General features: G+C 44.8%; 1 protein-coding gene across 2 annotated transcripts in view; it reads right to left on the bottom strand.

Moving 5' to 3' along the window:
* RAB27B (RAB27B, member RAS oncogene family) overlaps positions 1–12749 on the bottom strand; it is a 787666-nt gene that overhangs the window by 244875 nt on the left and 530042 nt on the right. For both annotated transcript variants that reach the window (XM_078674822.1, XM_078674821.1), the window contains one exon: positions 3864–4035. In XM_078674822.1, the coding sequence (XP_078530948.1) occupies positions 3864–4016 (153 nt within the window). In that variant the 5' untranslated portion in view covers positions 4017–4035. The remainder of the gene's footprint in view (positions 1–3863; positions 4036–12749) is intronic.

The raw sequence follows: 12749 nt of genomic DNA, 5'->3' as shown, positions 1-12749 counted from the left end.
AGCACAATGTCGTCTGCATACAGCGATATGGCGAGAGGCCGCTGCCTAAATCTCAATGCAGTGTCTGCATGCCTTTGGCACACTCTACATGCTGAGGGATCCAACACTAGTGTAAAAATTAAAGGGGACACCGGGCAGTCTCGCCGTGTTCCTCTGATTATCGGAGCCAGTGAGCAGTGACTATTTTCGACCCGTATTCTAGCTATTGGTACTGTACACAGTAATTGAATCCATTATGTAAATGCTTGCGGCATCCCTATACGATGGAACACTTTGCACATAAACTCCCACGGTATAGAATCAAATGCTTAGGCTGCATCTAGTAACACAGCAGCAGCCTTTACATTCGGACCAAGTTGATTCAGCACCTCGTTGGATGTTTATCTGGTTTCAATAATGCAATTACAAGCGCTTCCCGAAAAGTTGGCTGGAGCATTTTATTTTCTTCGTACGCTTCTGAATACACTTTATACAAATGTAGTGCCAATAGGTCTGAGTAGGTTTTGTAAAATTTGTTGGGAGTCCATCACTACAGGTCGTCTTACCACCAGGCAGCGCTTGAATGGCATCCTTCACTTCCTCAAACGTGATGGGTTGCACCAGAAATTCACGTTGGCCCGGGGACAGCCAAGCAGGCACTAGCTCTTCCAGGTAGGCTTTTGTTTCATCTCCTGTGGCTGCCTCGTGCATCCCATATAATGCTGTATATAGTAATCTACAAATTGGATTAATATTTCGGACATGCTATAGCATTTGGTACCATCCCGACGTACTAACTCTGAGGCAAAACTTCGGCCAGGTCTCCCACCCTCTCCGTAAGCTCTAGCCACCCAGCGTCTGGACAAGTTTTATTTCTCGATCGGCTGTGTCATTATATTAAGTAATCAGATCCCTCATTTCCGCCATTGCCATGGCGTGCATGCTTTGGATCTCCTCATATGGTCTTTCCAACCATTTTAATGCCTTCTCCAATGCTTGCATCCTAGAGCGTAAATCTTTTAGTACCGCTGCCTGCAGTCCTATGCATGTCCCTCTTATTGTAGCTTTAAAATCTTTCCAGAGTGTATCCTCTACCTCCACTGATTCCTTGTTTTCCGAAAATATTAAATGGTAGCTTTTAGTACACCCTCCCTGAAAATTGGGTCTATAAGGGATGTCGGGGGCAACCTCCATTAGAAAACATGTGGGGATTGTGTAGGGATTGCCAGGTCAAACCTCAAGGGTGAATGGTCCGAGAAGGTTCGCAGAGGGTGGGTGACCCCACTTACCCAGGAAGTGTCTCTCAGATACCAACCAGTAATCAATTCTGGACTACGTTTTATGCAGTGAGGATACATGGGTACCCTCCCGGGCCAACAGGTTTCTTGCCCTCCAGATATCAACTAGCTTGTGTGTGTTCATAATTTCATGTATTACTTGTGTTACCCATTTCCCCTGCCATACACTCACCGCACTACTATCTATATTGGGTTCTAGGTATGTGTTCAGGTCCTCTCCCCACAATATTATTTAAGGTTGTGTAGTGTACAGTTTACTCTCGAATCGCCTGTATAACTATGGGTCATCAATGTTCAGCCTGTATGTAGTGATAACTCTAATTAACTGTCCACAGAGGTTACCTTGCAGTAATGTAAAGTGGTCTGTATCTTCTGAGTCCATATAAGTGAGCGCAAGGGGTGTGCCCTTTTTTTACTAAAATTAGTATCCCCCTAGAATATGAGGAGTATGAGAATGCTGCCTTTATTACAGCCCATTTTGACCCCACCCTCATTTCCCTCGCCTTCGTGAGATGGGTCTCCTGTAGTAACGCCATGTGGACGTGAGGTCTACCTAAATAGGCAAATACTAATTTTTGGGGGGTTACTCAACCCCCTGACATTCCAAAATTAGTCCGACCCGTTCTACTTTTTAATGGTCATAAATCTATCATGTGTGCTTTTCCCTGTGATGTTCCAAGAACCCGATGTGTGTGATAGATCTGCTTGGGCGACAGTGATGTACGTTGCATACATCGAACTGCAAAAAACAATATTCCCCTTTGCCCCCTCCCACTTCAGAATCCCTATCACGCCAAATCCATTCCCAATATAACTTAACATTAAATAGCAGTAGAATCATAAAGATGTTACTAAGATTCCCTGTTTTCATAAAGCGTAATTATAATCCGCGTGGGGGTTTACCCGCTTTGGGGCAACGAAAGGCCTTGGATTCCACCAGACGTGCATGGGTGGCCGGAAAATAGTTATCGTGGGCGAGTATCAATATACTGTAGTGTTGGTAATTTACCAGCTCGCTTTGGATAAGCCAGCCACGCACATTGCAAATATTCCTCTACTTGTATTTATTATCAGTCAAACTATAACCAGCCAGGACCATAATACCATTCTACACCACCCAGCCGTGCCCCTCCTGTATCTTACATATATAGTCGCTAATAAGGCTCATATGGTTTACAGAGCTATTTCACTTGCAACTCTAGCCAAATTGCTGCTGTCCCAACTCCCATTGTGGAGACCATCCCACTTACTGCAATTCCATCTAAGTTCAGTCTGGCAGCTACATAGTTAGTCGCTCAGATCCAGCTGCGGAGCCTGGCCACGGCATCCCAAGTATAGGCAAATGCTATTAGGAATCAGCAGTCCTTTAAGGATACTTGTGTAGGAGAGTAGGGTCTGCTTACTATGGTCACCCCCACTTTTTGCTGTGATTTACTGGTTTTTCGACTTTAGTGTGGCTGTGGGCCTGCTAATCAGACCCACAGCCCAGCTGTTCTCTCTCTAAATTGATACCATGTACTTTAGGTACATACCTGATTGGGTATTGGGTCACCTCTGTGAGCCCCTGTATAGTGTACCATAGGTACCCAGGGCATAGGTGCATCCAAGGCCTACCAGGGACTGCAGCATGTATTATGCCACCTCTGGCTGGCCATCCAAACTGACACCACAGGCTGATCACTCAGATTGGGTAAGGTGGTGTAATCACCCCTTACATAGATATAGTATATCTATATCTATCTTATATATAGACACATAGTAACCTATACGTCACTCCTCTGGCAGGCCTTAACAATCCTGGAGGCAGAGTGCTTGGTTTTATGTGAGAGGGTGCCCTAGCATGAGCTGAGCCCCTCTGCAGCTTTCGGAACCATGTCCTTATAGCTGTTCTATGATATAGCCATACCATATACTCTTAAGTGCATTAGAATCCTCGCGGTTAATGCTAACTTTGGTTTGGCTTTATCAAAACATGTCGTGTAAGGTGTCAAACACTTTGGAATACTACCCTCCCCCCGCCAATTCTGGCGGCGGGGGTAGCATTCCACCCTTCTAGAGAGAGAAGACATGTTGGTTACTGCTTTACCTGGTGAAAGTTAAACAGAGCCTCTGCTTCACAAAATGGACGCTGCTGCCACAGACACGAGTCTGACCTCCCGCTACTGGATGAAACTCCGGCAGGGAAGGCCCGGACAATAGGTTTCCTGCCTTGGGAGGTGGGGCAGGGAAAACAAAAGCAACCAAACAGGTGAAAACTCTGAAGCACATGCGGCTCACTAAAGAACATTGCCAAAATCTTAGCTTTATTTATTTAGGATCAGATACATCCAACCGATACATGGTATCTACTAGGAAAAAAGAAAAGTGGTATCCTAATACCAATCGGAACATGATGCATAATTAATGTTGTGTGTGTTTGGTGCTGGAGGTGAACATGCAAGCATGCTCACATTATCCTATCATCACAGCATGTCAAATAGTTTGTTTTGGTGTGCTTCTACATACTTTCTAGAAGAGTACAAAATTACAGCAGGGCATTTGTAAGCGAGTGGTTAAAAAAATAAAAATTGGCACTTCTCAACTCACCACTCTTTTTTCCCTGAAGTCAATTCCAACAGTTGTGATGAATTTTGGGTTGAATTTGTTGTCTGTATATCTGTAAAGGAATGTGGTCTTTCCAACTCCAGAATCTCCAAGGGCCAGGAGTTTGATCAGATAGTCATAATCCCCATCAGTCATAGTGCTACTCTTGGTAAACCTGCAGAAGGGGAAAAAAGTTGTTTAAAAAGACTTCCTTATAAAATACATCACAATGAACTTGCTGGAATACATCTCCATTATAGAAGGTATACAAAAATCTCAGCAGTTCATATTATGTGCTAATAATAGGTCATCACTCTTTTGCAAAGGCAACACATATCAAGTTGGAGCAAATGTTTTTTCACTCCTGGTTTTTCAATGTACCCGGTTTTTAAATTTTAAATCTCTATAAAAATGGTGGAAGCCATAACGGATTGTAGTTCCCAATACTCTGTAGTGTGTTCACAGAAGCTAAAAACCATCCAGTATGATCAACTGCACAGGCAATCCATGATATATTTCGGACGTTTCACACCGTATTTCACGTTATTTCAATTTGCAAACAAAGGTGGTCGTAACTTTGGGCAATGAAGATCACACAACCTTCAAGTACATATTTTGTCCTTCCTTAATAGAATGTCGGTTCTGTACTCTGTTTACCAATGCTGGGGGTGAGCATAGCAGCTGAAGATGAAGCAGATAGTTGTGCAGAGGACTTTGGTTGTGTTGGACCTGGCCCTCTCTGCAGGGTCACCCCCAAACTTTTTGCCTTCATCCCTCCTGTTTTCTGACTTGTTTTTTGTTGGTTTTAGTACTCTGCACACTTTACCACTGCTAACCAGTCCTAAAAGTGCTTGTGCTCTTTCCTTTAAATGTGGTAAAAATGGTCTTACACCCAATTGGCACATTCCATTTACTTGTAAGTCTGTAGTACTAGAGCACTGCCGGTGAAGCTCTGCCTCGAACATACGCTACTCGCCAAATATTTTAAATGTTTAATTGCTGCTGCACTTACTTTTAATTCTGTGTTCACATTTTACTGAAACAGTATACTGCATGATTTGTTCTTGTTGAGCAGTTAACACTGGGTAATCTGCACTACCATACAGCGCTCTGGTTAGAGCGTCACCAGGGGATCGTAAAGTGCAGGCTGGACATTGGAGCCATAGAGTTTTAGCAGAGGTGGGAGGTCGGCGGTCTAGTTGTGGACTCCACCCCTCTACTTCAAATGACCACTGCGGGCCAGGCGTGCAGCGGGCGCGCCAAAGGCAAACCAGTCTGCGCCCGTCCAGGCCCTGAACCCCGCAACACAGGTAAATACACCCACTCCAGTAAGCAGCTACTATCTATCATCCTTTTCTAGGATTACCTGCAAACAATGTGGATACGAGACACACACTAACCGGACAAGACCGGTTTGGCCAAATACCTCTAAAGAGAAGATGGAACTGATCAATGCCCACTCTATCCCAAAACATACCTCAGACATTAGAATCATGCTAGAGGAAGAGCCCCTAGACATATTGTTTAAAACTGAAACTTTGCTAAATGTTAGCTCAGGCCCAGACATCCATCTTGCCCTTCCACTGGGCAACCAGCTACACAGGCTAGACGGACCAGACATAATTGGGGGCGGTATTGCTATTATCTTAAAAGACTAATTTAAATGTTCCAAATCCCAATTCTCTCTTTCAGAGTGTGAAAGCGCCCAATTTCACATTGCCTTATCTCCTACCTGTACACTGTCAGGAATACTTATCTACAGGCATCCAGGCACTAGCAGTAGATTCATCGAAGCACTACCCGATTGCATATTTAGCTCACAATGGAAAGAGCCCAACTGACAATTCTTGGCGACTTTAACTTCAACTTTGACAAATACAATACCCCCCACATCAGACGGCTGCAGGGTGACGTGGAAGCATTACAATTAACCCAACTCATAACATCACCCACACACGTGAAAGGGCATATATATTGGACCTCATCTTCTCTAAAGACCCGCAGATCATAGTTTCCAAACCTACCCCAGTACCTTGGTCAGACCACTCTTTAATCAGGTTCAGATTACCTAAACCTTTGCAACCGGAAAAAAACCTTAGTACAAACCATCACCACTAGGAGCTGGTCAAAATTGGACCCTAAAACATGGCAGGCAGTCCTGAACAACAATAACCCCATCTTTTACGGAAATATAGATGAGAATTACCAGCAATGGGAAAACTGAATCACCCAATCAGCTGATATCTGTGCTCCCAAGAGAACTCTTACCAGTAAATCTCACCACAAAATTACCCCATGGTACAATGAACAGTTCTCTGCATTGAAAAAACAATGCAAGAAATTAGAGACACACTGGAGAAAAAAATGACCATTCCCTCAAGTCTGAATACAAACTGCTAATCAGAACTTATCACAATGAAATGAAGACAGCCCAAGCTAAATATTATGAAGGTAAAATGGCTAGGGCAGCAAATTCCCCCAAAGAACTATTTAAAGTAGTCAAAACTTTGACCAACCCTCATGAAAATACCAATGTCCTCCCTACATGTCAAGAGATGCAACGACATAGCAGCCTTTTTTTCTAAAAAAGTTACAGAAATATATGATCAGTTCCCTGAAAGCAGGGAACATGCCACAGCTAAATAAGATACCCTCAACTGCTTCATTATTTCATTTTCCCAGATTGGAGGAAGAAAATGTCTGACAGTTAAGTAAGAGTACCAAATCCAGCTCTCCGGCGTCTCCTAGCGGAGACCGTCTTACCATCGGTGACTGAACTACTCAATATATTCCTAGATTCAGCCCTAGTCCCCAAATCATGGAAGCAAGCTATCATTAAGCCTCTACAAAAGAAATCCAATCTCGACCCTACCATTTATAATAACCTCCGCCCCATTTCCCTCTTACCGTATCTTGGTAAACTTTTGGAGAAGCATGTAAATTATTCACTGACCAATTTCTTAGAGACAAACAACATCCTTCAACCCACCCAAATGGGCTTCTCTTGACGGTCACTGAGGAGCTTAAGTCGATACTCGATGAGGGTGGGTCAGCCGCCGTCCTCCTGCTGGACCTCAGTGCCGCATTCAACACCGTAGATCACACTATCCTAAAATGGAAATTAGGATAAGTTGGAATTTAGGGTACAGCCTTAGATTGACTTGCCTCCTTCTTGGAGAACAGAGCTTTCCAGGTGATGGAAAGGGAATGCATCCCAGAACACCTGCCTATCACATGTGGTGTCCCACAGGGCTCGTCCCTTAGCCCAACTTTATTTAATATCTATGTACGACAGCTGGCCGAGGTGGTGTAGGGATTTGAATATCAGTGGTGACATATGCTGACGACACCCAGCTAGTTGTGTCTTTTACCAACGGCTCCAACCCTAGCAACTATCAGCTGCCCTCTTGTCTGGAGAAAGTGGTTAACTGGATGTCCAACAGCTGTTTAAAGCTGAATGGTGGGTAAACCGAGCTCATGCTGCTGGGAAGCCTGGACATCCTTTACCCCCTGACACGCTGGCCCAACTGTATAGGAGATCCACCAATCCCCATACCAGCCGTAAAAAACCTTGGAATCTGGCTGGAGGATACCCTCACCCTGGATTGCCAATCAAAGAAGCTTTCAGGGACCCGTTTCGCCCTTCTTAAAATGCTAAGGAAAATCATTGATGTGATTCCTGGGCACCTGAAGAAAACTGTGATTCAATCTCTCCTTATCTCACGTCTGGACTACAGCAACTCGCTGTATTTAGGATCACCAAAGTATGTTATAAAAAGACTCCAAATGGTACAGAACATGGCAGCTAGACTCCTGCTAAAAATACCAAACCGTGTCACTGCAAAGGAACAACTTAAACAGCTGCACTGGTTGCCTATCGAAGCCAGACTTACATTTAAAACCCTCTGCATAGCTCACAGAGCCATTAAAAACACTGGGCCCAAAAAGTTGATGAAGCTGATATCTAGGTACCCCCCCCCCCCAACTAGACAACTCGGATCCTCCGAACAACAGCTCCTCAGGACAACTAAAATTAGTAGCGCTAGATGGGGCGGCAGATCTTTCGCCCATCTGGTACCCAATTTGTGGAACACCCTGCCACTTGAAATCAGAGCTGCATCTAAACGAAACGTTCTTGAGAAAAAAGTTAAACATCTGGCTTTTTCCCAGCTATTTATGCGGTGGCTCTGCATTTCACTTGCAAAATCCTCCTTAGCTCCAGAAAGCCCTTGGGCAGCCATGCGCTCTACAAATCCCTGCAATAAATACATAGTAAAGTGGTACAAGTACCCCGGGCATATAAATTAAATGCTACTATTGGACCTGCAGCACTTATTGCCACCCACTTAAATAGCCTTTTTAAACATATTTCAGGTCTGCCAATGCAGCTTCTGTATGCCTTTTTAAACTGTCATTTGGACATGGCAAATTTTTGATACATACAAGTGACCCCTAGAGCTTGCCCTACACAGCCCACAGGGTAAGATGTGTTGTATTTAAACATTTAGACATGCACTTTTACATTTTACATGTTCTGGTAAGGTAAAACAGTAACATTTGTTTTTTTATTATTGCAAGGCCTACCTCTCCCATAAAATAACCCCGCCCGTAAAATTCTCCAGAAATCACATTTTTAGAAGGCAGATAACGGACAAACCCTGTTTGGTGACTAGCATCATTATTGTGGACTCATGCAATGAGTATTTCATGGACTTACTAAGCCACAGTTTTGATATCCAGTGATGAATTGTGGACATATGATTACATTCCATGCTAAGGTGGTGTTATAGTCTGATGACTACGTCCTGAAGAGACCCTTTTAATCAGACTAGGTTAAAACGTCGTCAAACCCTCCCTTTTGGTTGGCAAACAATTAAAATGAAGGGACTGTGAATTTGCTAAAACTGCCCTGATAATCAACTGCTTCACATAATATATATAACTATTGGAAATTTTACAGTGTCTTATGTATGTTGTACATACCTTCACAAATTGAAAACTGCGTCCCTGGTGCCACACTTTGCTGCATATGAATTGGCTTACTGCGCTGTTAATAGAAACTAACTTTGCCCTGTGCTTCTTTTCTCAAATTAATATTGAAATGAATCAGAATTGGAATTAGCTTTTAGATAACTCCAATGCACATATATTTCCATTTTGAATGCTCTAAAATTAACTGCAAATGGAGCACGCTATAGGACAAGTTCATATGTGACCAAATTGTGATGAACAACCACTACCCTGGAACACAAGACAGACTGTGGGTGAAAGTGGTAGTTACAAAAATGATTAAGCCTGTCAAATCCGGAGAATGATTTTTGTTCCTCATAGTCAGTCGACAAGTGAAGGGAAAAGTGAGAGTTGTCGAAAAGTCTTAAGTGATAATACCGCAAATAATCTATTTCCTCTACTCATAAACGATAAGCTGTTGACATTGTCCAAAAGTGTGAAGTGGTTTTCCACACTGGTCCTCTCGTTTGCCTATCACCAGGTGAATCTGCATCCCAAAAGTGGAGCATTCACAGCTTTCATGACACCCTATATTGGTTACCAGTTTCTTTGCATTCCATTTGGGTTGTCAGCCACTGCTGCGCTTTTCCAGAAGCTTATAGCTGACCGGTTTCAGAATGTACAAAGTGTCGCTTATTTTCAGGATGATGTTCTGGTGATGGGCAACTATAGGAAATATGACAGACATTTGAAGAAGGTGCTGCAAATTTTGAAAAGTAGGTGCCTACTTAAGGCAGAATGGGAACATAGTGGTGATGTTTCTGCAGGGGTCTGGGGTATGGGATTTACCCAGTGATGTAGCAAGATTGTGTCTCCTGTAGAAGTTGGAAAGAAAATGATTATTTTGTGTCATGAGTGACACATGGGGATTTCCAAAGAGGAGAGTCGAGGATTTGTGTTGGTGACTGGAACTGACATAGAAGTGGAAAGATATGTACGATATCAAGATATGCACAAAAGTGTGTGTGAGAGAGAGCTGATAAAAAACAGAGAACCTTGAAACCCCCTCTTTTCTCTTAGGATAGTCAGGCCACAACGTGGGCAGTGATGGGATGGGACTAGCAAATACATAATTGTCCTGATTTAAAGGTCTTCCAAATAGGTTAAGTAGAAGGTAGTTTATAAGGTAGATACTATTGGTAATTCTATTTTTAGGTTTCGCCTGGCGAAAAGCTGCGCACGCGAAAACTTTTGTTTACCAGTATGGATGTTCATCCCGCCTCCGTTTCCCATTGGCTAGCTCCATAAATGGACGCTAGCCATTGGGAAACAGAGGCGTCCGTCATTCTGCGAGGCGACTCGTGGGCGTTTGAGAATTTCTCTCATCCGGCCCTTTTTAGGACTTCAATGCGGTGGTGGGCGGGGTTTATTTTTTTGTTCGTCGAGGTTTCTTTTCGTCGTTCCGCGGCCGACCGCCGCCGGAAGTAGTCCAGGTCTAGGGGAGTGCTTTCCGTGTGCCCGTTCGTTCCCGCACCCCCTCCCGCTGTCCGTCTTCCCGTTCCTGCCCCCCTCCCGCTGTTCTTGTCCCCGTTCCCGCCCCCCTCCCGCTGTCCGTGTGCCTGCCCGCCCCCCTCCCGCTGTCCGTGTGCCTGCCCTCCCCCTCCCGCTGTCCGTGTGCCTCCCGCTGTCCGTGTGCCTGCCCGCCCCCCTCCCGCTGTCCGTGTGCCTGCCCGCCCCCCTCCCGCTGTCCGTGTGCCTGTAGTACAGAATGCAGTAGATTTATCTGCGGGCCTCCTAAGTTCACAAAAAGCGGGTCAAGCTCGAAACTATGCGAATCAGTCAACTTTATACAATCTTCAATGTTCAGGGGCTCGGAGATAACGCGCTGCTCTACTCGGAGACAGAAGAGTTTTGTACAGTTAACTAGAATAAGGACTAATTTGGAATTATAGAAACCTTCCTATAAAATACCCGCACAGGGGATTATTTAAAAGGTAAATTAACTGTTTTAACAGAATTCTGCCCGTCTGCCGCCGCTGATGGGGCGGGGTTGCAAACAAGCAGGCTGGCCCAGCTTCCGCGGGCCCCGCCGTAGCTACGACTCCCGCTACGAGTCAACATTTAAACAAATCCCTTGACCATTTCCGCCTTGAGCTCTAGGTAAACCCCAGTTTTAATTTTGAATTCCGCGTCATGACCGGTTTCCTTAAAAACAAAAAAAGTGTGATTTTTTGTAATTAAGCACATTTGGTTAAGTTACTAATTCACAGGACTGCGGATGCGGTAACGTGGGTCCGCATCACAAAATCACATCCAAAATGCTGCGCTGGCTGTGTTTAGTATTAAACAGTCTGTGTATATTCACGGCACCACAGTGTGCCACAAGCGCCCGAGCCTGTATTCAGTCAAGTTAAAGGAAGCACAAATGTAGCTTTTGTAATACTGAAAAGATGTTTCCGAGTGTGAACGGGAGGGGTGGCTTGAAATGGTCGTCGAGTAGTTAGTTCCTCCTACGGCACTAAAGTTCCTCTAGCCATGTCCTAAAAAAGGCATTTATGTGAGAGCTGGGTCAAATTTGAAAGTAGCCCATTAGCCATTGGAGCGTTCAGCGTTGGCTTGCAGTGTAACGTGACTTGCTAGGGTAACCCGCCCCGAGGTAGTGGAATTGTCTAAAATGCCTTTAAAAACCAAACCACTAATTCAAAGTCAACAGCTGGGGATAATTGCACTCATTGGAGGTTGAAGGGGCTCCGCGGGAAAGACACGACCCAAAGCCACCTCACCCTCGTAAGTCTAGTAAACTAGCTGCGCCCTGTAGCGGGGCGTGCTGCCGGCTTCAGCCCTCGAGGGAGACACCCCCCCCTCCCGCACTGATGGGGCTAATGTTAAGTGACTGCACTGGGGCAGGACGCCCATATGCGAATGTTACTCACAGCCTCGTATTTACATTTCTACAACTAGCCCTACTTGAACCACGATTCGTGGCTGCGACGCAGCACTGGAGCAGGGCCCAATGTCCTGCAGCAGGGACAGCATTGTGTTAGTCAGCTGCACCCGCAGCCACCACATCACAGAGCAGTAAGTCAGGAACGGGGTAAGAGAGGAAAGCGAGGCGCTGCCCGCCAGGCCCGTCTGCAACAACACGTGTCAAAAATGTTACCGGTGGAAAGGAGGCCGGAGTGCAAAGAAACGAAAAATAACACACAAAACCAGAGAAAAGTATCTGTGAAGGTAAAAACACCACATTGTATCCATCTCTCTTCGTCTTCTTAGGAGCACGAACTGACAAGCTCGAGACCTCATCAAAAGACGAAAGTGCATGGGCTGGAGGCTCCGAGGACTGATGCATTCACCGGAGGGGTGTGTGTTTGACCCATGGCCACAGGTTCAAACCCTAGAGGGGACGGTCCGTTTTTCTTTCTTCAGAGGTCCACAAAATGAGGATAGTTAACAATAAACACCCGGGCGCCGTACACTCTGATACACCTGTTATCATATGAAGAGCTTACTTCAGGAAAGGCCATCAGAGGCTCTATGGGAGCCTGTTAATTGTGGGTAATATCACAGATAACCTTTCATCCTCCTTTACCTAGATTCGGGTTGTCAAGAAGCTCTTTCTGGAGCTAAACAGCTCGGAAACAACAGTCGGGGAACAGGGAGGGCTGCACTACCACAAAAGGTTTGTAAAGTATGGTTTCAGAAAAGATAAGGTATGTCTTAATGAACAAGTAACTTTAGCCCCGAGCATGCTGGTCTTTATGATTTGATATAATACAAAGCCTCTAATTTAGCAAGATTTTTGGTACCAATGCTTGAAGGTCTCTTTCCCATTTCTGCATTCCCAATCACCCACTGAAGAGGTGCAGCAAAATTGTTTGTGGAATCCTGAGGTTCTTTACTCCTCCCTTCGGTATATAGGTGATGATGATGTTTTTACAG

The sequence above is a fragment of the Lissotriton helveticus genome, chromosome 2_1 (genome assembly GCF_964261635.1).
Source record: "Lissotriton helveticus chromosome 2_1, aLisHel1.1, whole genome shotgun sequence".
Taxonomy (NCBI): Eukaryota; Metazoa; Chordata; class Amphibia; order Caudata; family Salamandridae; genus Lissotriton; species Lissotriton helveticus.
Note: the sequence above shows the minus strand (reverse complement) of the source record. Positions and strands in the feature narration are given on the sequence as shown.